General features: G+C 42.2%; 1 protein-coding gene across 1 annotated transcript in view; it reads right to left on the reverse strand.

Moving 5' to 3' along the window:
- MCUB (mitochondrial calcium uniporter dominant negative subunit beta) overlaps positions 1-22,314 on the reverse strand; it is a 46,776-nt gene extending 24,462 nt beyond the window's left edge. Inside the window, exon 1 of the mRNA XM_082281969.1 lies at positions 22,205-22,314. Coding sequence (XP_082138095.1) covers positions 22,205-22,303 — 99 coding nt within the window. The 5' untranslated portion in view covers positions 22,304-22,314. The remainder of the gene's footprint in view (positions 1-22,204) is intronic.
- Positions 22,315-27,123: the final 4,809 nt, after the last annotated feature.

Raw genomic sequence — 27,123 nt, forward strand, 5'->3', positions numbered from 1 at the left:
AGAGCTCCTGAACCTGTTAGCAAATTCCAACTCAGTCTTGAGAGATGGTAAGGTCTGAAGGTTATGATGCTCTTGCATATTGCATGGAAAAATCTGAGGCTGGGTGGATGAGAGAGATGCAAATTGACACCCCCAGGGAGGGAAAGGCAATGGGTCACCCACTCCCAGAGCAGGCACACAGACAGTCCTTGCATTACCAGCTGGGGACCCACTGACACTTGCCACCCTCAGCTCAACGTGGCATATCCTGCAGGCAAGGGCAAGGGTGACTAGGCAAATATTTGTCACATGCCTACTTGTTAGGTCTATGAGCCATCTAACTTCAATGGCTTGTCCTATGCAACCTAAAATCACATCATTAGAGGCTACCTGAATATAAACATCTAAAAAAGCTGTTAAGGGATCTTTTAGCTCTGCATCAGTTTTGCACATACCTTCCATTTACACAGAGCAGAGAGTTCCCACAAGGCAAGACCCACATTTTCTGGTGTTCCACAGCAATTCAGCCCAAAACAAGGCGATACTTCAATGAGAATATAGTAGACAGGGAAGGGAGAGGGGTTGCTGTAGCTATAACATGGGTCAAACCTTCACAACATGTTACAGGTCTAAAGGCACAAAATTGAATTACGTTGTTCGAGCAATGATGTTTGGATTTTCTCTACTGTTTAAGTCTGTCAGAGAGAGTTCACCAGGGCAAATGTGACCAGCATCACACCACCAAGCTATAGCACCACCGACTTGCTCCTTTTCTCTCCACCACTCTTTATGTACCTTAGCCTTGCCTCCTACACCAGTCCACCATGCCTACAGGGACACCTCCCTCTCACTCTAAATCTGCATTTTAATAACCCAGAGATCCCACATGTATTTTGCTACGACCACCTGAATTTTACAGGTATTCTGTACAGCCTGAATTTTCTCTAACAGTGCCTGGGATGTCACCAAAAATAAACTGCAAATTATGGGGTTAATTCCTTTGTTTCTAGACTTAAAATTTGACTCTTAAGAGCAATCCAGCATGGGCAAACCCTCCATAATAAGTGTAAGCAACCTTTCTGCTGGAGCTCTGCAGGGCAGGAAGGACAGACACCTGGGGCAGGAAAAGAAAGGCTTCAAGGAAGCTTTTGGGAACACTGCTGTCAATCTTTAATACTCCTGCAATTCTCTCAGCTCGCCCAGTGGTGCTCACAAACATATTTCCATCTCTCTAAACTCTCTCATAATACTTATATCCCAGATGAGACCATTTTCACATCATGTTCCTATTACCAGGATCGTGAAAGGAAGATCTTCCACATGGAGCCAAGGAGATAAGTACAATAGCACCATTTCCCTTCATTTTCTCTATCTGAAAAGTAGACCTGTGTTTAAGAAATCAGATAGGAAACAGCTGACCTCAACTGTTGTATTTCTACTTGTTGGTACTTACTCAATTTTATTATTTATATGACAGTCTCTTTTGAAAACTTTTAAAAATTAGATTCAACCACTTGCCTGCAGACCATGGGGTCAAGCAGTTAAGCTCTATAAATTCACCCATCATCATGCATCTTTTATAACACATGTAGTAATTCATCTATTTACTTTTGCTATTTTTTCCCCCAAAGAAAAATACCATGAAAAGCAATAGCCAGATGACAGATTTGGACATATCAAAATTCTTAAAAAAACACAAATGCATTTTGCACATTATACATTGCTCTGAAATGATACAAAATGCAAAAGGTACTGAAATGTCTGAACTGAAACACTTCAGCCCAGAAGCTGCCTGCCACTTCTCTGATAGCTATTTCTTTGTCATTATCAGGCAAGTTGTTATGACAGTTTCACTTCTGTGTTGACTATAAATCTGTGAATATTTCATGGACGACTGAACTGGAAAAACTACCAACAATATCCATCAGCTAGGAGCATGAAGATTGAGCCATGCTCCAATAGCTAATTGCAAACCTGTATGAGTCAAAGTGCTGAAAATCTGTATTTACTTTGCACTGTGTAGTTCATTTGGATTTTATAAAATAACTGTAAACTATCTGACTAAATTAACAGTGTCCTTTATGATCTGCATTTAAACAAAAAGGAAACAGCTCAAATGCAGAAAAGAAGAAGAGATTTCTAAAAATTAAACTGGAACAAGAGCAAAAATTCTTACAGGGCTGCAGGTTTCCCAGGTCTCCATGGAGTGCTGTTTCTTTACACCAAACCATTAGCTTTAGTCCATGTTGCTGTTTAGCTCCTGTCATGGAAAAAGTCACACTCCTGTCTCAGTACAGGTGACGCCTGAGGAGCAGCTGCTCTGACAGGTCCTACTCTTTCAGCCTGTGACAGAGAGCTGATTGACACCTGCCAAGGAAGGATAAAGGAGTGCCCCAAGACAGCCCTTTGCAGCTCCTCACTCCACGTTCTCTGAAAGATGCCTCTGCTTCAACAGCCTGACCCTATGCAGTAATCACAGCTGGCATCCAAAATACGAGATCTGGCATCTTGGTCCCTTCCAGTGCTTTATTTGCAACTGCTGGGTGTTCAGGCACAGACAGCAAAGAGCACCTCTGCCCAGAACATAACAGCTGCCAGTATCTGCAGCTCAACAGCAGAGTAGCGAGCCTGCCAAAAGATGTTTTAGAAAAAATTGCTTTGCAGAAGACAGAAAGGTTGGAGGCTGGAAGTATGTTCTTATCTTTTAGAGCCCTCCCAGCTAATTTGATTGTAAGTCTCTTCTTCACAGTATAATTGCCTGTCTCTGAATCTCAGACAACTGCTGCAGGCAGAGAAGAACAATTAACTTCTTTATCAACTTTGAAACACCAACAGAGTTTAAATAATTTAAGTTACTTAAAGGTAACATAGAAAACTTATGGTAGAGCAAAGAACAAACCCTTTCTAGCTGAGTATCATCTCTGCATCACATGTGAAAGAGGGCTGTGTGCTTCCCTGTCCTAAGACTCAGCAGAAAAAAACCCTACCAAGATAAACATTACATTTTAAACTATCCACATGTAACTTTTTAATTTTAAATCTGTTCTTTATAAGTGCTTATATTTATTGACTTATCTATTTTTTTTATCAAGGGCCCTTGGTTTTTCAGAGTGCTTTCACATCTGCTGCCTGTATTTTGAGGGTGCAGCAGATCAGCTGTCAAGAAAAAAGAACTACACTGAATCCAAGGACTGCTCCTAAACCCTCCGAATGGCCCTCATAGTCCAACAAAATCCAGCTAGCTCAACATCCTCCCACCCAGCTGTGGGTGGGCAAATCCCTTAGGGGTGCCCAAGGAACAACGAGAACAAGGAGTGAGTGTTTTCATTCCCTTTCACAGACCATTTTACAGATCTCCACTCTGAAAGAGTGAAATACAAATACCTTTAAAGTGGGTTTCACGGAATGCAGCAGCTTGACATCCCTGCCACACTCTAATTCTGCTTTGTCTCACAACTATCACTGCAAAGATCACATGTATTAAAGATGTTCAGCAACTTGCTTTCAGGAGATTCAATTTCATAGGCTTCAGCTATTTTGCCAAACTTAGAAAACAGCTGCAACAAACAGAAGCAACAAGTGCAGCGCAGTGGGGCTGCACACACTGCAGCCAGCTCTGCTCCAGACTCTGGCCTGCTTCAGGTAGATTTCTGTCATTCCTGCATGCTTCAGTGACCATAAGCACCAGAAAATGCAACTGGCACAATCTCAAAGAACACCAAGGAAGAGCAGCAAAAGTCTAAGAAAGATTCCCTGGCAAAGGAGGAGGAGCCGTTATCACCTGTAGCTTGCTGTCTCCTGCAGCCACCACCTTCACATTATGATTGCCCAGCATTTTTTTCAGAATCTGTGGGAAATGGTATAGACCCAACTTCCTCAGCTGACCCAAAAAGCTTTTGAAGCAGATCCAGCAGCAGCTGGAGTGCTGAGGCTTTTGTGCATCTCAGCGAGACACCAGGATGCCTGCACTGTGTGGGCGAAGGAAGGATCAGCACTATCAGTGAGGTCACTGCTTAGCTCACTGCTGCACAAGTTACAAATCAGAAAAGTTGGGAATGTTATCTATGTTACCTTTAAGTAAGTAAGACTATTTAAACTGTGCTGGTTTTTCAAAGTACATAAAGAAGTAATTGCTCTTCCCTGCCTGCAGCAGTTGTCTGAGGATCACAGACAGAGATGCTTCAATTATGCTGTGAGGAAGATACTGTGAGGATTGAGACTTACAATCAAATTAGTTGGAAGGGTTCTAAAAGATAATCACTCATGAATGAAGTGATGAATTAGTGAAGTCATGTTAGACTAGTCTGTATGTAGTGGTGTACAGTGTAGAAAGGAGATTGAGCTCATTTGACATATTCGTTTGCTTTCATTCACAATAAGCTCATTAAACGAAGTTTAGTTTATAGAGTACATTGTCCTGTAAATTTGAGAGATTGAAAAGGATTGTGACACTCCTTCCACCACCCTGGTGTTCAAGGATGAGAAGAGAGTGAGGAGTTTGTCAGGTTTACATATCAGCATTTGTCTGTAGGACCTAAGACAGCACAGTTAACTCTAGATGAAAACTGGATTCAAATAATGCTGACAGTTCACGTGACTAATGTCATGGAATGAAGCCAGGCTCAATAGATACCTCTAATCATCCTAAAAAGACAAGATATTCATTGCTATATATTTACTAGATATCCATCTAGGAAGTCACACATAGCACACAGGATACCCGAAGTTTCCACTTCAGGCATAGCCCCAACTATATGCAGAGTTCTTTTTTTATTTTCTGTGCTTAGACCTCTCATGCTTGTTAGATTTATGAACTCCAGCAGTCACTGCTTAGGCAAGTTATACATATTTAATTCTTACTTTTTTCCTCATAAATTCATCTATACAGCTTCTACCCATTTACTGCTTCAGCAATCCCTTCAATGACCACTATCTTTATAACAGGAACCCTAATATAATACTTCAGGTACTGTTGTACCAGTGCTCTTATTCTCTTGTCCCCTGAAACAACTCTTACACATGCAACACAACTACACTGACATTTCCCATCACCCTGGCATATTCACAGGGATTCCTCATTTAAAACCTTTTTTCATGAGTGCCAAAATTCAGTGGGTTTCCTCACAGGGAGATGAGGAAGAGCATGACAAAGGTATTGCATTCGCTCTTTTTCTTTTGATCAGCAATTCTGTCTAGCACTGAGATAATGCCAAGTAAAATGGAATATCAAATGACTTCAAGTTTAATTTATTACAACAAAAATTACTAAATAGGCCCTATGCTAATCTCAATAAAGCCTCTCACTTTTACGTTTCTTTTCAGATGCCTTTCAGATTCTCTTTCAACATCTAAGCCATTGGATTTCACTGGGACATGAGGAATTTACAGTTATTAATCCCTTTTATCAAAGGGCTCTGTTTTCAGCACCAATGAGACAGCACGACCTGGAAAAAAAGCAAAAGAATCAGCCACTGCAGAAATTCATCTTGTGTTCCACCTATACAGAACATAAGGTACACATAAGCACAGTCTCTCCATTCAGTACCAGCAGCTGCAGGGTGGTGTTGACAGCTGTGTTAAGACACAGCAGGCGCTCCTCTGCTGCTGCAGCTCTTCCCCTTCCACGCAACACAGATGCTGGACCTCTGCAGGCACATTAAGGATTGCAGTCCAGAGGGAGAAGTCAGAGTGACCATGAGTGGAGCTGGGAAGGAGGACAACATCAGATCAGGCTGGCAAACTCATGACCATACCTGCAAAAGTGATGAATGATACGGAGAGAGGCCCTGAGTGATCAGCACAAATCCAAAACTTAGCCCTATACCAGGTACTGTGAAGAAAATTAACTCTACCCCACCTGAAACCCACTGTGCTACACCAACTCCACAGTATTAGCAGAAACTTTGTTTTCTGGTCACTCTCAGTAAATGCTCAATGTATTCTAGTTTCTTTTTTAAAGGAACTGGATATTAACTGTCCTTGCTCAAGAAGCAGGACCCTTTGCAGCCACTTCCCTGAAAAATTATGACCTATGCACGGTTTATTACCTTATCATACCGATGGCTGAGGAAAAATGAGACTCTTAAGAGCTGTCTGCTTCTGGTAAACATTTAACTACTAGAACCATGCCAACATACTTCTCAGCTTGATTCTCCTTTACTTCAGAATCTTGCTTTCCTCATCCCTGACAGCCCAAAGCTGAGAGTGTATCATATTTAGCAACGTAAGAACACTCCTCCTCTAGGATGTGAATGGATCATACTAATACATTATGATAGCATTTACTCCAAAATGAACTTCAGACACTTACCTCTTCAGATAAAGAATCACCTGAATGTTTGCTCTACACTTGTTGCTTTATGAGCTTCAGCTTCACAGATTAGAAGAACTTTTCCCAACTAATAACAGAGGGAGAGAACAATGCTTAGCCACTGAAATTGTTTGAAGGAAATAAGAGGGGTGGAATTTCACAGTTCTGGATTAAGTATAGACCAGGGTGACAAAGAGCAGATGTGGAAAAAGTCATCAGAGAATTCCAGGCCCCAGCAGCTAGAGGAAAAGGCCAGTATCAAGTGTAGAGCAGCCCCAAACTTTGCACCCTTCTGAGGATGCAAGACAAGTCCTGGCCGCTCTCTGTTCCAGTGCCCACAGCTCCTCCACACAGCAAGAACTACAGGAACAAGGCACCTCCTTCTCTGAGGAGTTTGAGAGAGTGGCTGTCATTAAAACTATCACTTCTCCCTCTTCCCCTTTATCATCTCTTCAGCCTGTTAAAATTACACTTGGCATATCCAGCATATTAGGATGTCCTTAGGAAAAAGAGTCAGTCAAATCCTTTAAAGCTCTGGTCCTCAGGTCAGCATTCAAAACTGAAAGAAGATCACTGGAGCAGCTTGCAGAAAAGAACAGGCACTAAAAATCCCTAAAGCTGGAGTCAGATGGGTCCTAATATGTAAATCTATTTGCTAAGAAAATCTCCTACATTTGTAAGGATTAGAATGCTACAAAGGCATCAGATCCAAAGGGCCAATATAAAGTACAGTTCTGGACACATCTGTGGGTCTAAGCAACATTGCAATTTCTTTATATGCCTTTAATGTGCCACTGCAAAGATAGGACAAAGCAGCTTTCTTTCGTATCTCTGATATGCAGCAAAAAACTCTAGTTAGTTTTCAGCAGAGGAAATGTTGATCGTTTTGGCTTTTTTAATGAGGATTTCAAACATCATTTATTTCTGTAATTCCAGCCCAACTGTCACCAGCACCATTATAAGAGTAATGCCAGGACTGCACTCCCAAATATACCTTCAGATCCATGGCAAGCAGCAGGTCTCATTATTACACCAGCTGTTTCACTTCTGTATTCCACTAAATATACTGGACTCGCACAGCAGGCATTTTATGAGCATGAGTTAAATTTGCTTTAGCATTAGTAACAACAAAACAGATTAATATGTTGCATTTGGCAGTGGGCAAGGAAAAATAGCTTCCAGTTTGACCTCTGTCCTTTCTACAAAGTAGACATCAGCATCCCATGGTGCTGGTGCAAAAAGAAGTGCTGTGGCTAGTGCTGAAGGCCATGCTGGCAGGCTGGCACAGGGCCAGCATCCCAGTGCATCCAGAGCCCTCATCAGCTCCCAGCTCCTGACTCTCACAGAGCTCTGCACTGAACAGAAACGGAGAGCCACTGCCGCACGTAGAGGCAAGGTATCGCCAATTATCCGGCTGGCAGCATCCTTCTTCTTTGAGAGACAGCACCTCTGGCTTCCACTAAATACCCATCAGAATTCTTAACCTCTGCTTTAGAAAAGAAAAAGACAATTTGATTTGTCAAAAGGAAACCTGACGTGTTATTCTTGACAAGCTGCTCAGCTTGATTCACAGCATCGCTGAATAGATGTGGTTCAACACTGGACTTAGCTCTTGCCTCTGTAATTAAGAACTTAAAGATGTAGTTAGATATTTTTAAAATGTTTTCACATTGCTCACAGTGCTCTGCTAAGACACTGTAAGCATTAAAAAGCTCTTACTGATACAGCCATCATCAAGAAACATCTCTACAAAGACACAGCATATATTTCTAGGCAAGTACTTTAGTCATTACTACTGGTGCTCAAGTACCTAATTTAAAAAAAAATCCACTCAACTTCTCTTCCCCATTAATTAAAGTCATCAGCTGCAATATAGAAAATTATCAATGACTAGGTATGGAATAGGCTTCCCAGAGAAGTTGTGGATGCCCCATCCCTGGAAGTGTTCAAGGCCAGATTGGATGGGACTTTGAGTATTCTGGTCTAGTGGAAGGTGTCCCCGTCCATGTCAGGGGAGTTGGAACTAGATGATCTTAAGGTCCCTTCCAACCCATACCATTCTATGATTCTATGATAATATATTATTCTAAGTATTTTAAGCTTAGAACTTTCAAAGTAAACAAATACATGTCCCCTGCTTGTCAAAGTGGCCATGAAAAATATTTATAGTATGGTTATAGCAGCAAAGCATCTCAGTATAGCAACATCTCATATGTGCAAAACAGGTAAATAATTACACTGATTGCTTTTCCTTCAAACTAAGATTAACACCAGTTCCTTGGCTTTTACCAAATCTAGGATTTTGGCTTTTTGTTATCATTTTCAAAAGGTATACATTTCACATTTTTTAATTTATATTAAATCATGCTAGTACAATTTATTAACTTCTGTTATATAGGAGAGGCTGAACACTAAAATTGAAAGTATTCCTAGTTTTTGAATGAGACCAAAAATACTTTGACAGAAAATACCTGAAAAAATACCAAAACAATAATCAAACTTCCTTTGTTGTAAAATCTATTTGATGCTGAAACCCATTCCCTTCTGAGAGAATAGCACTCACATTCAGTCAAGTCAACCTTTAACTTAGGACACTACTGCTGACCAAGTTAAAAAAAAATCAAATTAAAAAGTACAATCCCAGAGAGTAAAATATATCCATCAGCAATTCATTCACACACACAAACACACACTCTCCAAATCCTTGTGCTATTTATGTCAGACCTTCTGTCATTGCTTGTGTACAGGATAAGAATCTCAGTTTTTATAAAAGAATGTACTATCCTCTTGCTTGTGAAAGAGCTTGAAAAACCTCATTATTTAAATCTATCTCAAAGGCTCAAATATCAGTGGAAGGCAAGTACAGAGAACCATAATATTTTGTTTAGCAGGTAAGTGCCTAATGTTTCTGAGAAGTTATGACATTAAAAGAAAATACACACACAGGAAATATTCCAGGAGCTGCTTGCCATCAAGTGACTGACGTGGATACGGAGGACATTCATTGCTAGAAATACAGAGAGGAAAAAGTTTTCTGTACCCTATATCCTGGTTCGGTTAAGAAATTTTTTTTTGTTTCTGTTACCTTGTGAATTTGACATTTGGACAAAAAGCTGCATCCTGAGGCAAGAGCCTCAAACAAGCTCTGGCTCACTACTCTCTTCCCCAGCCGGTGAGAGGGTGCACACTCCATGCTCCCCACACAATACAGAAGGGCTTTCTGGTCCAGGTGCACCATCACACTGAGCAACCATACACTGCTTCCAGGTTCCCAGCTAACCTCTCCATATGGACAGCTTTTTCTGGATATAGCAGCCCACTCAGAATGAGACACAGAGAAAAGCATAATCATGCCCACAGAGCCCAATCTGCATATCCAAGACCATCTGCAGTATGAAAGCAGATACCCAGGACTATTCCATCTCACCATCCTTCTTAGGGAAATAGAGAAAACGCGATCAGCCAGGCTCTCAGACTGTCTTGTTGCTTTGTTCTCAGGAAGAAAGACAGTGGGAGCTGACCTGAGTTCCCCACCACGACACAGTAAAATGATTCCTGTAAATCTTCCTCGCATTATAAAACTCCTTGAGAAGAATGCAGTCTGCAGAAGCTACAGCAACTTATTGAGTCCTAAAGGTCTTTATTATGAGTGTTCTCCCGGAGTGCAAAATAGTGTCTGGATGGCTTATTAAAAGTCTAGAAAACGAGAAAAAATACCTGATCAACAAGTAAGGAATAGAGACTCATAACCATCTTTGCAACATGTCATCCTGGAAGAAAGTACAAGGGAAAATACGGGCACAATCTCTTTGATACCACAGGATTTCACTGGGATACGCTTTCTCAGTGTTCCAGTCCCAAGAGTGTGGATTTGACATGGATAAATAAACATAATGAAAAAACTCTTTCCTCACTTGAGACTAATGAGCCTCTGTAGGTTGTTTCCCCCTTATGTTTATTTTCTTTCACTCTCTGAATGAGTGAAGCTCAGTTTAAATCCTACTTCCGTATTTACCTGTTGCAGCTGCAGGCTCTGAGGCAACATGCAAACACTACTGAAATTTAAACAAAGGCATTAAGTAACACTATCAAACAAAAACTTAAACAAGAAGGAATAGTCTGAAGAGTTAGTTCTGCACTGATCAGGTGTTATACATACCACAGAGTGCGTGTTACACTAGACAGAGCATGCTACAACCAACCAGCAAAAATGGAGGTAAACTGTTCAGTAAATTGATAGTCTGGGCTAAATACAAGAGTCCATCAACTCTGTGCTTTCACCACTGCCTTGGAATAAGTGTTCTTCCACATTTTTCTCTCTCTGAATATCTGCCATTGGGCTTCAAACACATTTCCTTGAAGTCAGACATACTGGATTTTTCTGCTTCTATCAGTGGAGGGCAGACAGGGAAAGAGCACAAAAGCAGGGAACAAAACAAGTTCCTCCAACTACAGCTTCCCCCTGAAGTGGATCCCTTGAGAACACCAAAAGCCACACCATGACCCCACAGAGGCTGAAAAAGCAGCACTGCAGGGGTGTGACCCTCACACCTCTGCAAGGCTTTGAGTTGCTCTGCAATGAAAGAGCAGTGAGGTGCCTGGAGCAGGAGCTAGAGGCACCCTGAGGGCCAACTGCATTGGGCTGGGCTATTTCTGTGGCCAGCAACAGTAAGTGGGATAAACTGGGTTGGGGTTTTTTTAATTTTAAATGACACACATTCTAATTCCTACAGCAGCAAAGGAGCCCTTATGACACCAGCAGCAAACTGATTTAAACAGAATGTGTGACCTGCCACCCCAGTTTTGAGTCTGACTGCAGATAAAATAAAAAAGTGGCAAATAAGGTGGTTCCCCTATTGGCTCCAGGCCTAGGAATTTCTGGCTGACTGTTTTTTATGATGGCCACTCCCAGAACTTTGCATTGCCTGTGCATATGGAGTATTTCAAATTTGTGTCATGGAAATACATTATTCTTCTCTTGCATGCTTGCAAGATTAACTTGTGCCACAGCAGCATGCACTGACCTGAGTACCAACACACTACTCCTGGTTCCTTCTAGTGGGTCTTACTGGTCTGACTGCTGCCACAAGGTGCTGTATAATTTTCTCAGAGCTCAAGTGCTTGAGTTGTGGGATTACACATTATTGCAGAGACTCACCCAAAATCTAGAAACTGTTAGGGACACCACAGAGGCCAAAAGCAGTATCTAGGGATTTGAATTCTAAATGTTTTATGACATTCAAAGTTTTTAGCAGCATATGAATACATCAGCATTTTTTAACTTGTTAATAGCTTCTGATAGCTTCTACCTTGTTATGTACCTTTATGCAGTTACTTCTTTCATTAGTATTCCTAGCTTCCACAAAATCTTTTGTCATATGTCAAGAAAAGTATTAACTACTGAAGCTTAATGCCAAGTGAGACAAGATGAGCTGTAATTGTTAGTGGTAGAGTGTGCAGTTAAAAGGTCTTACTTCCCAACAACCCAAAGCTGTACTTGTATTACAATGCCAGTGAGATCACAGTTTTCATCTGCTGGCTCAGCAGAATCTCCAAAAATAGTTGCATCCCTGTTCATGAGAAAAGTTAACATGGCCATTGCAGAAGGAGAAGTAACCAGGAACTCACAAGGAAACAAGCTGCAGACTGTGCAGCATTATGAAATGCTGAAGAATGGCACCACTGTGAGGGTTTGCACAGATTCAAGTCGTATCAGGGTCTGATCTATAGCAAAATATATTCACTTTACACTTCCACTGCCATGAAGAACAGCTTGGGGTCAGGACTCCAAGGAGCATGCATGGTTTAATAGGTATAACTCAGTTTTAGGGCCTGGGTTATTTGACATCTCTTCAAATTACTCCAGTCATATTTCCAGTGTGCTTAAAGCCACAGGGCACTGCAAGACCAAGCCTGAAACATCAGCCTTCAAACTGCAATCTTCTAAGCATGCCTGATTTTATTTTACCAGAAAGGCTACAAACACTGAGTACACACCTTTGGCTTCTGATTAAAGCACACAGGTGCAAATATGAATTACAGTTTCATATCCTACAGCCTATCAAACATGATGGCTTCAGATAAATAATGTTATTGAAAATCACTACAATAAAAAATACTGAAGAATGACTTCACACCCAACAGATTAAAAGGGAAAAAAATGCCAGACAATTCAGTACAGAAAATTTCAGTCCCTGCATATTAAATTGAGACTAGCCGCAGCTCTGCAAAAAATAATAGTGTTACCAGCCTCACAAAAAGCTCCTTTTGACTGAAATCCACTGCAGCTCCCTGAGGAAGTGTACCAGTCAGAACTGACTGCAAAAGATACTGCTGTGGTGCCAATGTCTGGGAACAATTCTGGCAGGAATCTTGTCTCAAGATTTTTATTATAATTGTCTTCATTTAAATGAGCTTCAACTCATCCTGCACCAGGTCGTTTCCCAAGTCAACCAAGGGCAGAACCCCCAGGAACCTCCCCATTTTGAACCCTCACAGCCTCTTCGTGTGGCACCTTTAGCAAGGCTTAGGCCTTGCAATATTACAGGAAACACATTATGGCTTTAAAAATCTTTTCCAAACCAACAGGCAAACTGCCAGAAGGTGTGCCACAAACATATGTAACCTGATGCCTTAATAGTTCAGGCCCCATTTAAAAGCAGTTTTTGGGAAAGCACTACTAGGAATCCAGGATATTGCCAGCAGCATGTAAGATTAAAAGAGAGCGTGTAAATGAAAGGCAAAGTCCCATCTAATGGAGATGCCATGATTCAATCCTACACTGTATTTGGTTACTGAGCACAAAAGCTCCTCACAAAAGAGCTCCAGGGACTTGATTCAGTTTTCCTGTTTCAACACAGCTGTGGCCATCCAGCAGACAAATCAAAACAGGAAGGCAGGAAAGACATACTCACCCTCTGGCCGCGGAATAAAAGTGATTGTTCAAGATCGCTATTTGCTGTGCCTGCATTCCCTCCTTTCCCAAATTTATGAGACTTCCTGCCTTTAGTTAAAAAAAAATACTAGCATATGTATGGCTCCAGAAAAGTACTTACAGAGCTGGGGAAAGTCATGATCTCAGTGTAAACTTTAAAAATTGATTTTGTCTTTTAAGAAACTGGCATATTGTTAACATCTACCTGGTAGTTTTACCTGGAATTTTAAAATTCTGAAAAGCTGCAGGGAGAGGGAGGAGAGGGGCCAGTAAATTGAAGTTTATCCACTGAGAAGCAAAGATAAACTCCTCACCTTGCCACTTCACAAATATCCCTTCTACCTAAAACATGTTAGCTATGCAGATCAGATACACAGCTCTTAAAATACAGCTGTGAAAAGCACCTGCCTTTAAGTTTCAACTGTTTTATCTATGTTAAAAGTGTCAAGTATTTACCTGAGCCACCGGTCAAGATCCTTGACTTCCAACACTCAGCTGACTCAGTATCACCAGCTTTGGGTCCAGCACTCAGGTCAGCAAGACCACTAACTTCAACTTCTCACACAGCATTTCTTTTATTACAGATACATTTCTTCTATTTGGCTTATATTTTGTACCGCAAGTAATTCTTTAAACTTATTTCCTTGTCTAAGGAAAGGCAGAGACAGTTATCTGTAGAAAAGGAAGCTGAGCTACTTTGTGGTTATGCACTGGGTTTCCCACCTTCTCATACCACTTTTAGACAGTTTAACCCATCTTTATTGCAATTAACCTGTTAAAACCACATACCTCAGGCTAGCAAAAACCTCTGCCCCACTCCCAGACAAATCATCACTTCAGCTCCCAGCCTCTACCTAGATCAGCCTGGAGATTATCCCACTGCTACAGCAACCCTCTCTCCATCCCTGTCAGTGCATCCCTCATAGGGGCCACAGCTGCAAACCCACACTTGTGCTAGGTTTGCCCCCTGGACCAGAAACCCTGTTGTGACCATGTCTCACGCGAGGGACTCCAGCCTAGAGGGGTTGGCTGAGGAGCAGCTGAGGCCACAAGGGCCCCTAGAAGCCTGGATGCTGCTGCACCTGAGGGGCCTGGCACCTTTATGCTTCTATTTAGAGCAAACACATAAAGGTGTTTTACGAAAGTCTTCCTTCCACAGATAGCACAGTGGAATATGCTCGCAGCTGTGCTGTCACAGGCAGAGAGTGGCTGGTTCAAACAGCAAGTACAGAGTATAAATAACAAACAGTTTGCATGAGAAGCTACAGAGAGGGTCAGGTCAGGCCCTAGCAAAAAGAAAGTCAAACCCATAGGAACATTGTTCTGTGAACAGTACGGCATAAGCACTTCAAGTACAATCAATGACTACACCATACAAATAACACTCATCTTGGAGTGGAAGACTGGAACAGGTTGCTCACAGAGGCTGTGGAGTCTCCCTGACTGCAATTATTCAAGAACCATCTGGATGCAATTCTGTGCCATGGGCTCCAGGATGGAGCAGGGAGGTTGGACCAGATGACCCTCCATGGTACCTTCCAACCTCAACCATTCTGTGAGCCTGTGATCTTTTCTTCATCACAGCACTCTGGCCGAAGTAATATCCTCATGGTATATGGAGTTTGATTTGCCAGGAAGAAAAGCAATGTAATTTTTCCTCCACTCTGGCAAACATACAATACATTTAAGGATGCTTTTGTGATCTCTAAATCAATTTGTGGTCTCAGCAGTTTTAGGTAACAATGGGGAGATGCTGGGAAGCTGAAACTGCTGCCTACTTTGCAGATAAACAAAATATTTCTTAAAAAAAGACAATTTATTTCTCTCATCTGACTAGAATGTGAGGACTGAAGGAACTTTTATCTAAAATGACCAGATAGTAAATGTGAAAACAACTGCTTCAAAACTGTTTTCAAAGTTGTTCAAAATCTGAAGAAAAAAGTAAATTGTATCTTGCTTGTGTATAATGTACTCAATTTTTCTGTCCTTTTGAAGATGCACTGCCTGTGCTCGTGATGATAAATCCAGCTTTTTTTAAAGGTATAAATGTCACATTTATAGAGTAAACATCTTTTTTCCATTTCCATTTGAGGGAGTACTGAGTATTTCCTGATCACTAAGGCGAGGTTGTGCTTTCCAGTCCTCATCACACAAGCACAAAGCCATTTGTTTATCCATGCCCTGACTGCTGACAGCTGACAGTGCCGCCTGCTTACGCCCAGCCTCACTTGAACAAAGGAGAATTAGTTTATGGACAAAAGCTACCATCCTTAGTAGGCAGGCAAACAAACGATGTTCATTTTAACTTCTCCAGCTGCTGTGCCACAGAGTCATGCTAACATGAGGGATTTCTTTCCCTAGAGATGGACCTGACCTTCAGAGTATAGATCCACACTTTCCCGACACCTGGATGTGTACTTCTAGTGATCCAGGACTCACGAATGAGCTGAGAATGGAAAATGTCACAACAAATAACCTGCAGGACTGAAAATTGTCCTCCTCCCATTCTTCCTATGCAAGTTCATGGAACAAACAGTTACATTTAATTTTTTGTTGAGCTCCTTAGATTAGTCTGGGATACAGAAACAACAGAGTGAGTAGTCATATGAATGACAGAAGTGACCGTATAAAAAGCCACCTCTTTCCTATGCAAACCAGGTTATTACTCAGCTTCTTGACCGCAAGACAGAGAATGAGACAGCAACACACAGAACCTGCCTCTCCCTTTCATCTTTCTGGAAAAGAGCAAAGGAGGTAAGAAACCAACCCAAAGCAAGAGCTGCTGATACATGCCCTCAACTGACACTTAGTTAACATCATATCAAGTGACCATAAAACACCTCTAGGCTCAGAAGAGTTTACTGCCTTCTCATAAGGATGTAGGAACTTCCTCACCATGAGCCACCCAATGAGAAATTCACCTTTGATGCTGATTTCTAAGAATGTCTTCAGGGTGAAAATGATCCTAAAGAGAGCAAGCCCAACTCAAGCACAGCTACTCCATTCATTTTCCTTCAGCTCATTTTGCTTCAAGGGGTAGTGGGAAATGAAAATTTTGCTGTTTAACTAGATGTTGAGAACAGGCGTGCTGCTTGCTTCCTCTCTGATGCCAAAAATCTTACTGTGTAAGAAGCACTTCAGGAGGGAAAGCCCTCAGTACAAGTAAACAAAACCCAAACAAACAAACATCTCTATTTCCCTTTCCCTCTTCTCCTATCCCTTCAGAAATTAAGATACTATAAACTCTAGGAAAAGGTCTACATTTTTGCCCTAAAGGCTTCCAAACATAAAAATGTAAAAATAAAAAAAAATCAGAGGAAACTCATATACTTAAAACAAGGTTTGTCAACAGCCTTAAGTGCTCAGCACTTCAGTGATTTGTGGTAAATCTTCAGAGCGTCTAAGACACTTGCAAAGCAATTCTCTCAGACAGACATCCTCTAGAGGCTTAGTATTATTTTTTTTTGCAGGTACATAAAGACTGAGAGTAAAGACCTTGCTAAGAGTGCTAGAAGGAACAGTGCCAGACTTAGCTTCATCTCATGAGCAACAAAAAAGTTACAGTTACAGCATTGTTTGTATGACCACAGCATCCACTGCAAATGAAATTACAGCATCATTTTCTGTCATCTACTTTATTAATCACAGAGCCCCCAATACAGGGATCACCTTATGATATGACTATTTCTATCCCCATTCTAAATTATATATTAAAAAAATGTCACTATCAACAGGAAGTTATACAAATTTTTCCTTTCCTTTACAATAAACCTGTTGAATATGTTTGGAGTACTTCCAAAACTTTGGGAAGCACAGTCTGTTACTCCTATATCCCATGAGAAAGCTCTTCAAGAAGTTTGCTGTAACATTACACAGGTTTTGCTACAGACAATAATGTTAGACCAGCATTTCAGTTTTCTTTACATTTCCTGCAGCACCACACAGCCTTGACGTAGCACACAAAAGCTCCAACTTCCTTAAGCCTGTGATCCTGAAGAGAATGACTGCACTCTTTCCAGCCTTGCAGGAGCTGGCTTTCATTTCTTTTCCTTAGGAATTGCCATATTCACACACAACCACCAAAGACACGCATCTGCTGACACTCAGAGCAGGCAAAAAGCAACACACTATCCAAGAAAAGCTGACTTGGTCTACACACCACAATTAACTGCTGTTGTGTCAATTGCCCCACTGGAAAACAACACCAAGAATTTCGTGAAGTCTCACTGTTGATGCATGTTTCAAACCCTGAGTGAGGCTGGTTATTAGAAATTTCCCAAACCTCTAAGGGAATGAGTGTCTTGCAGGTAACTGTACATGCACATACAAGAGTATCTCACAGCCCACAAAGTTACTACAGCATCTGTACTGGAGAGAGAAGACACAGAAAAACAGTTCATGGGAGTATCTGCAGAAGTACAAAGAAGGATGAATTTCTGTGCTCTATATCACATCTCTCCCCAAAAGTGTATTTATCAGGGAAAACATAGCCATTGCTCAGCTGCCAGGTGAGAAGACACTACAGCAAATGACTAGCAACCATTCCCAATGCCACGCTGTTATTCTGGCACAGACACAGCATCAAAGTCAAATAAACAAACGTGCTGAGACAGGAAATATTTTTGCAGCAGAGGCACCAGAGATCTTCTAAATAGGTTTTATTAAGGCTTAGAAATTAGTATATGCAAGAGTGAATAGTACTTCCATTAAAAAGTTTAGCAGTTTTCTGTGTTTTTGTTGATATATGCCAGCATAAGCAGGAGGTTTCTGTTTAGAAGAGAAGATTTGGATCTACAAGGTAACTTCTGTTGTGCAGGGCTTTCAAAGTGGAGGAAAGACAAGGGAAAAAATGCCCAGCAGCCACAAATTACTCCCAGTTCTTGGCTCCAATCAGGTATCAATTTCTAAAGGACTTGAGTGGGCTGAAAATACAAAGCAGGGACTTAAGCCACATTTATGTGAAATATTTGGCTGCATAAGACACTCAATGACAATCTGCTTCTCTGTAGTTGCCTGGGATGTCCTGGGGTTGCTGCTTTGTAAGAACATCTCAGAAATCCCTGCAGGAGGTCATGTGCAAGAGAGAAAGAGGCAAAATTAAAAACCTCCATGGAATTATCCCATGGCTAATAGGACACATTTAGATCCTTGCTTATAAGATTCTATAAAACTGAAGGACAAACTGGATAGGTGTAATGCTGGGGAATTATGGTAATTTGGGAGTAAGAATTACTATAAAAACTAACAGGAAGGACAGGAAAAAAGTTCAAGGCAGTCTGAGGAACTGGGTAGTCAAAAACTTATCAGCTGAAAGCACTGGAAGAAATATTTTTGACAGATATGGATGACATTGGGAACTGACCAAAAAGAAGCCCCAAAACAAAACCCTCACTACTCTGCTTACTGCAGATAAACCCAATGACTCTCCTACTGGCTGCAATTTGCAGCTAGGAAGAAAATTTCCCTCAGCAACAAGCATATGCAATATCCCAATCAAGGAAGAAAATAAATCCATAATGTTTTTCACAGAAATCTTTGCAATTTGCTCTTGCCAGCTTACACACGATCTTTCCCCTTGCCAGTGTATTCTACAGGCACAGTTTTAAGAGAATTTTGCACATAGAAATGGAATGCATTCCGAATTAATGATGCTAAATAAGCTTACATTTTGAAAACAATGCAAGTTTTCCCATTTTATTTCCCTCACTAATACTTGTTCAAAGGAAGCCCTCCCTTTTGCAGAGGAAATGTCACTATTCCAACACCTTCACACAGGATAGAAACAGTTTTAGCAAGACGCAGGGCTGCGCAACTGCAAAGAAACTTGGTTTTAAGCTAAGAAAAACCATGTAACCCAGACTTCTTCATTTTCCACCGTTGTCATCCGTCCCAAGCAATGCAGGCATGCTGGTAGAGACCTCCATAGTACAGACAAAACTAGAAATCTCACTTACATGTATGGCCATATAAAGAAACACAGTTTTAGATCAGTAGGATTCAGCACTATAGAGAAACTAACTAGGACCATCTGAAAAAAAAAAAAATTAAACCCAGTCCCTTCAATGTTTCCTGGCTTAGAAGGTTTATGAATTAAAAAAAAAAAAACCTCCAGCAAATGAAAGCCTTGATTCTGTGTTAATAAATGTATTCTCCACTGAGATATGGTGAGGGGAGATGTTCCTCATGCAAAACAGTGCAAGCAGGGCATTTCTTTCAACACAAGCTGCAGGAGTTAAAACGTGCAGGTGAAGAGGAAGCAAAAGAGCTGGCAACCTTTAGGTTTTACCACATGCAAAATAACTGCAGAATTACAAATATGGGACTCTAGCAAAATGAACTGCAGCCTTTGGGGAACAAAATTATGTGTAATAAGAATGCTTGTCCAAAGAATGCACTATCATATGCTTCACTTAGTTTGAAAAGCTGCCTACACTGCTAAACCCTTTTCTCTTTTGCGCATAGCCTGCTGTCCGGATTTCTAACACATTCTTATCAAAGCAGCAATCCCAGGCAGCCTAAGTCTGTCTAAGCACTAACCACTTTAAATACAGAAAGACCCACCTAAGAAAAATCTCAATTTTACAAAATGCAGAATTTGTATAAGCATGACTCCGAAGGCAAAGCAGCTAACCACAGCCATAGGAAGAGTTGTAGTTCTTGTTTAAAGCGGAGCTGAGAAGCTAATGATTAAGGATACAGCTCTTTACAACACAATCCCTGCTGGAATTCTGTAATCCTGAAAAAATTTACAGCAAAATCGCAACAACGGTTCATTTCTCCCCACAGCTGTGTATTTATTAGTCAAAAACACAGTACACAAACACACTGTGCATTCACACACCTGCCCACCAACACCTGAATATCTTGCAGTATGTGATGACCAAGTGCACATCCTACAACCCTGTGTGGCCACTGAAGTACCACCTCCAGTTTTACACAGGGAAACTCCAGCAAAGGCCCCAAAAGACACATGGGCAGACTGATTCCCATCACCAAACACAGCATGAAACAAGCTGCAGAGACCACACTGATCACCAAGGCAAGAGGCCAGCAAGACCTGCTTTCTTCAGCCCCACACAAGCACTCCAACCTTCCCTTCCTGAGGCTGAGCTAGAGCCACAGCATTTGTTCAACCAAACTGCAGTGGCAAACAACAGAGCTAGGAACACGGAACAGTAATGGTGGGAAAAAATGAAATAATCACAACATTTGCACTGGACGAGGTGTGTGCAATCTCATGTTCACATTACATCAAAAAATAAAGAGCTAAAGAGACTGCAATAACAATAGGGGCTTTTTTAAATTTTACTAACTTGAAATTACAGCTACAGGCCATTCATTTAAAGTTTATGAGAATAAATATTTAACTGCCTGAACTGTTCTGCAGACACACAGTCAAAAAACTGAAAGGAACCCAAAGATAAAAACAGAACTGAGGGTATCAGTAAACATGCTTCATTAACTATCACACTATCAACTCTGTAGGAAAACTGTATCTATCAACTGCATATATATAAAGTATTGTATATTAATTTATTCCAAAACTTTCCACTTAATAAATAACATCTTGTATTAAACACTTTTCCCAATTAGATTTTTTCTCAACATTACAACACCTCTCTCCTTCACCTATTTGGTGCAAGAATTTAATTCCCAATGCATGTCACTGTCATTCCATCCCACAAACTAAGAGAGATGATCATTTTTCTGCTCTTTCTTATTATGACAGTGCTGCCAAAGTAAGAGCTTCTCCTCCTCCTCCTCCTCCTCATCTCATTTTTGGTATCTCTTCTTAAAGCTTTATCAGCTTTCAGTCTCGATTTAGAGAGTTAGAAAAGCACGAAGCTTGTCTGCAAAGCAGTACCCTGGAGAAGTCAGAGGTGGCAAACTGAATAGGTAATGTGTGTGCTGAGTGACAGTGTAAACCCTCTCAGTGAGGCGCAAGATGTTTTCAGCATGCAGCACTAGAACCTCAGAAGATTAAGGAGGCTAAGTCAATATTTATCTTAAATTCCCTACTCAGATGTCCTCACCTACACGCATGAGAAAGCAAAGAAGGGCTACTTCCATTAAGGGATGTGGGGCAAATTAATACAATGGAATATTGCAAAAGGCTTTCCGAATAGTTTGAGAAAAAAATAGTGGGAAAAAGTAGAAAGTTAATTTTCCACAACTCCTCAACTCCACCCGCTGCCGCAGATTTCGAGACACGGGTTGTGGAAGCTGCTCAGTAACAAGCTCGAGATCGCCCCGGACTTCCTTCTGGGATGTCACCACACACCCCAGCAACTTCCTTGCTATGGGTGGGTCCTGGACGCAGGGACGGGGTTTTGTCGTGTTCCATCACCGCAATGTTTCCAAGCACACACATGGCTTCTCTACTAGTAAGAACAATAAAAAAGGATTAAACTGCCTACTCTCCCAGCAGTTTGAAGTCTCTCAGGACTCTTAATATCACACTGTCCTACGCGCCAGCAGATCTTTAAATTCATTGTGCGTTCATGCTTGCCTTTATTGTCCCGAATCACAGAATCCCTGGGACTTCTGAAAGCCTGGAGAAGCTCAGAGGCAGGCGGACTTTAGCACTGCACGTACAGGGCAGCAGCACCACGACAGCCCCTAAGGGAAACTCCTTTTTTGCACTCACGTTTTACTCCTCGCTGTTTCCAAGAGCAGCCCGTGAGTCACCCGGGGCAGAGCCCCCGGCCCGGCCGGCGCTGCGGCTGCTGCCGCCCGTGACTCACCGCCGCCCCGCCCGCAGCCGCCCCGGGCAAGCGAGGGGAGCGGCGGCACCCCGGAGCCTGTGGGGCCGCAGCCCGGCCGGGGTGACACTTGTCCCAAACTTTGTCCCCCTGCGCCCCCGCCGCGTGCCAGGGCCGCGCCCCGCGGGCAGAGGCGGGCGAGGCGCCGCAGCCCTGAGCGGCAATTCCGCCTCTTCCCGCCGCTGTCCCGCGGGGATCCCCGCCCGCTCCCCGTCTTACCTGAGGCGCCGAGGGCGGCGGGCAGCCGGGCCGCCTGGCCAGCAGCACCGGGAGCTGCCGCCTGCCGCCGCGCACCGCCCGCCCCAGTCCCGCCAGCATGGTCCGGCACCTCCGCCTCCGGCTCCCCCGGCGGGCTCCGGCCGCTGCGGCCTCAGCCTCGGGCCGGGCAGCGCCGCTGCCGCGCTGGGCGTGGGCGAGCCCGAGCACACGGAGGCGTCTCCGCCGGCGGCCGGGGCGGTGTGTGCGCCTTCCCTCGCCGGAGGGGCCGGGCCGGGCTGTGCCGCTCCCTCCGTCCCGCTGCTCGGGCGATCCCCGGCGGCGGCGATGCGCCGGTGCCCGGCGGGAGCTGCTCTCGCCCCGCCGCGCCCAACCCACCGCCCTTTGGTTACAGGTGCTGGCCCCCCTCCTCTGCGTCCTTCTTCTTCTTGTAGTTGAAACAGAATTTCTATTAAAAAAAAAATTTAAATAGCCATTAATGCCTGTTTTGTCAGAACACCTGGCTTCTCCGTCGCTGAGTATCGCCTTTTTTCGAGGAACGGGACTATCGCTGCTCCTGGGTTTCAGTGAAATAAACACATTCAGTTACCACAGAAATGAACGGCAAAGGAACAAAGACACTCTTGGAGTTCGTCAGTTTATGAGAGTTTTGTTTGCAGCAGTAGAGCAATTAGCAAGGCTTAACCCTTTCCTATTCAGTCATTTGTTGGGTATCATCTCTATGCCCACAAACACAGGTTTTCTTCTTCAGTACAAACCACAAAAGCACAGTCAGACCCGCGGCGCTCCATCAAGAAACATATGGGGAAGCCTTGTTGTATTCCTCTGCTTTCCCCACCCTTTATGATGTTGCTCCAAAGCAATGCTGCACAAAACAAAACTTTGCCTGATGATGAGAAAAGATCTTAGAAAATGGGCTGTTGTAGATCTGAAAGTGCCACCGTCATGGGAAAAACTCTGCAACTGCACACTTGATGGCTCAGGGCAACTAAAAAATACCCCACTTACTTATTATTTGTGTTCATATTCTGAGCTCTGGAATGGAAACCTTCAGCATCTTAGACCTTAGGTCACTTAGACATTCGCTCACATTTCAGGGTCACTGTGATCTATTAAAGTGAATGTGATCCCAGGAAACAGTAGAAGAGCAGTTGCACTGTTAGCAGGCAAATGACTCGCAGAGACAACAATTCCTGATACAATCACTATTAGTATTTACCACAGCAAAAATTCTCCAAAGTTTATTGGGAGTACTTTTCCTTTAACAAAAGTAAGAGGTAATTTCTCAACCTTGTGTACCTTATTATGTAAATAATATTAAGATTCACAAAGTTCCCAGAGGTGAAATAAGGATTTAATGGTTAACTATATTAATTCAAGGTGTAATATTTATGGTTTTATCAAGCAGAGGTAATTAGGTCATGGCAACAGGCTTCTTTTTTTGGTTTGTTTGTTTGTTTTATTACTTCTACCACATAGTGATGGCTTTATCAAAACTACCTTCTTTGGGGAGGAAAACACAATGTTAGTACTAGAAAACAGATAATTTAATTTTGGTCATTGTTCAATGCTGTATTTATTTTTTGTACTTTATTTTAAAATGTTGATAATGAGCAAAGAAGCACTGATGCTCACAGCAACTTGTGGATTTTAATTTATGCATGGGACTGGGAATCAAAACTCATGTTTTTATATACAGGCAGGGGAAATAAGAGAACATTAGTCACCGCCAAGTTTAAAAAAGGTGACTTTGACTCTTTGAAAAACCTGTCCTAAATTTACCTTTCACACATGTACAGTGGTGGCCAGAGGCAACTCCTGCTTTGCTGGCTAAGCAACATGTTTTGTGTCTTACAGTTTCCACTCTAAGTACTCCCTGTTCACTGTAACTTAGTTGGGTTTTTTCAAATGATACCTCAAAATGCATTTTCTTGTTGTTCATACCTAAATTAATGTCACATATAACAAACATTGGACAAAGAAAACTCTACATAAAACTGTCATTGCATTTACCTGTATTTAGCCACTGAACACTGTAAATACAAAAAAATGCTGTGAAACATCACTGTGGTTACAGATACCATTAAAATGCCTATAAAACTGAGTGAAAGACGAAGTTTCTTGAGTGTAACTGCTAGAACAGGGTTCTCAACTTGAAGTGTATTCAAGTGGGACAACTTTTAGAACAACTTGCTAGTTCCTGAATTTTTGCCTCTTCCCCACTTCCCCTCCCATGCTTACAGTGTAGCTGGAAACAAGTTATATTAACTTGCAACTATCTTTGTATTAGTTTTCTTGTTCTATGAGATGCAGATTCATCTCTTCCCTTCTGGTATCTATGTGCTCTGTCAATGGGAAATGGCACGTCAGGGGAAGGGACTTAGGTGTGTGTGCACAGCATCAGTGTTCTCTTCATATCACACAGACATGACTGACCCCAGATCCAACAAGAAAATTACTAGGAAAACAAGCAGATTATTACAGACTTAAGAGTTATGTTTCAAGTTATATTTTCAGCGGCATTTTTTAAAGAAAAAACTATTTACTAAAATAAAGCCAGAGGGAGTTCTAGGGAAGCATGAAACTTAGGGGGAATAAGAGGGACCCTGGCTACAGTGCTTCCAAGTGGTGAGGGGTCTGTCTCGTAACTTTCATTCATTTCGAAAGAAACTTTAAGATCGGACAAAAGGACACAAATAACCTTCTAAACTAAAAAAAGGTTTTCCCTGGGCCAAATATCAAGCCAAGAAGAGCACCCTAACTCCTAACATGTCTCACCAACTGGACTGCTAGCATAACACACCTGCAAGAGCAGAGATCTCTACCCTCACCCCAGGGAGGAACATGACTGAACGTGATGTGCATTATATTTCAAATATGTACAAAAAGGAAAGGCACACAGACTTATTACAGGGTGATCACCTTCATTAGTCAGCTATAGAAGTCCAGTGACAAATTTAATCAGGACCCCAATTATAGGATGATGTTCTCACCACTCAAGGAAACAAATATGCTTAGATGTAACTTCAGCCATGATTACAGAGAAGCCAGAGCCCTTTTCCTCTTCCTCTGACTTGTTTTGTTCATCACAGTTCTTTAAATGCTTCCTTTTTTATTCACAGGTACCTTTCCAGAGCTGGCAGGTAAGGGAGAGAGAGCAGAAGATATCTGATGACAAAACTGGGAAGTCCCCCAACAATACCAAATCCACAGCAGACAGCTTGAAGTTCTCCCTCTAAGGCAGTTCTATGGTGTCCTCCTTCCTTGAGCAGGATTCAGCATGCTCCTGGGACAAAGTTTTCCAATGAACCTTATTTGAAAACCAACAAAACTACAGGTTTTTCTTTTAACTCTTGCACACTACAGTTCAAAACAGAAAATGTAATGACATGGAATAAAATTCTGAGATATCGTCCAAAAACCATGTTTATACTCAGATTTATCTTCCATCTGGTGATGAAAACTGCTGCAAAATCTCCCCATTTCAGCAGCAAATATGAGCTAAGATCCCAAGCCTTGCTTGCAGAACTTCAGGTAAGGTCTTTCCAAGTCATTAACAAACAGCTTGAATTTTCCCAAAAGTCACAAGAAGGAAACCCAAACTCCTATGTTTTCATGAAGAGGGGAGCACTTCTGGACATGGTATCAGCAACGTGCCATTCAGTGGAAAGACAAACTTTTTCACCAGGGAAAACTATGTTCTCTCCCATGGCACAGAGCAAAAAATCTCTCTTCACGGCATAAAAGAAGAGCTCATTGCAAAATATTAGCTCTGCCAGTAGTAATATACTAATCCTCCTGCTCTAGTAAAGACAGAGTGAGATGAGACCTATCACCGCCTGGCATAGAACACAAACAAAAGGTCTGTATTTTTTATAGAGCAGGGGATCATGCCAGTAAGACTTCCTAAATAAACTGCTGGACAGCATGATATCACATGGGAAAATACCTAGACTCCAATTACAGAGAGAAATTCTTACTCAAGGCAGAAGTGCTTAGAGGTGGAGGCTCATAAATTACACCCTTATTACAGAGTTGCCAAGCCGTCTAAATTGTACTGGAGTATTAAGTCAGTACAGCAGAGACCTGAGTCACAATTAAAGGGAGATGGCATCATGTACAGGCATTGCTTTTTCCTCCCTCTTCTTTTTACTGTGTGTTCTCTTTTGCTTAGGCTTTCTTGTATGTTTCCTCTGGCTTGTAAATATATCTTTTAAGTAGTTGCACGACTGTGGATGGAGGGAACTGCTATAGAAGTCCAGTGACTTCTGACAGTGTGGGGACAGCGCAGAACTTCCCCTCTGGCCACCACTGCACAGGGAAATCAGCCTAATCTGCTTAGGGAGCCACAGCTCCAGGGAGAAATACACAACAAACATGCCAGAAAGATATGGGTGAAGATCTCCCATTTAGAGTTTCAATTCTGGAGCCACTCCAGGCCCAGCTTGTGCTCAAGGCATGTTGTCATCAGACAGCAGTAGCACGATGGAAAAGTTCAGCTGTTTCTTTTACCCTGGATAAACCACAGAGCAGAGCTTGGGCCATTTTCTGGCTCTGGTTCCTTCTGCACCACTCTGCCACAGAGACAGAACTCAAGTCTTTAGCTTGGCACCTGCCGTATTAAAGAGTGTAGAAAGTAGTTTTTCCCACTCAGGCAGCCTTAATGACCTACACTACACCTGAAAGACTGATGGCTGTGAGAACATGTAAATTTAATGTCATAGGTGCTGGATAGGAAGCAACAACTGTTCAGAACAGAGCACGACCCTTATGGTTAGTGCTCCTCAGTGAAACCTCTGCCTAAGCATTCAGTGCTAGTAACTGAGAGTGAGTAGTGGTTAGGCACAGTTCGACACACTTCACTCAAATACACAGAATGTGGAAGCAAGGGGAGGGAGGGGAACTGAAATAAATACAGTCCA

This window comes from Coloeus monedula (assembly GCF_965178545.1).
Source record: "Coloeus monedula genome assembly, chromosome: 5".
In the NCBI taxonomy this organism is placed as follows: domain Eukaryota; kingdom Metazoa; phylum Chordata; class Aves; order Passeriformes; family Corvidae; genus Coloeus; species Coloeus monedula.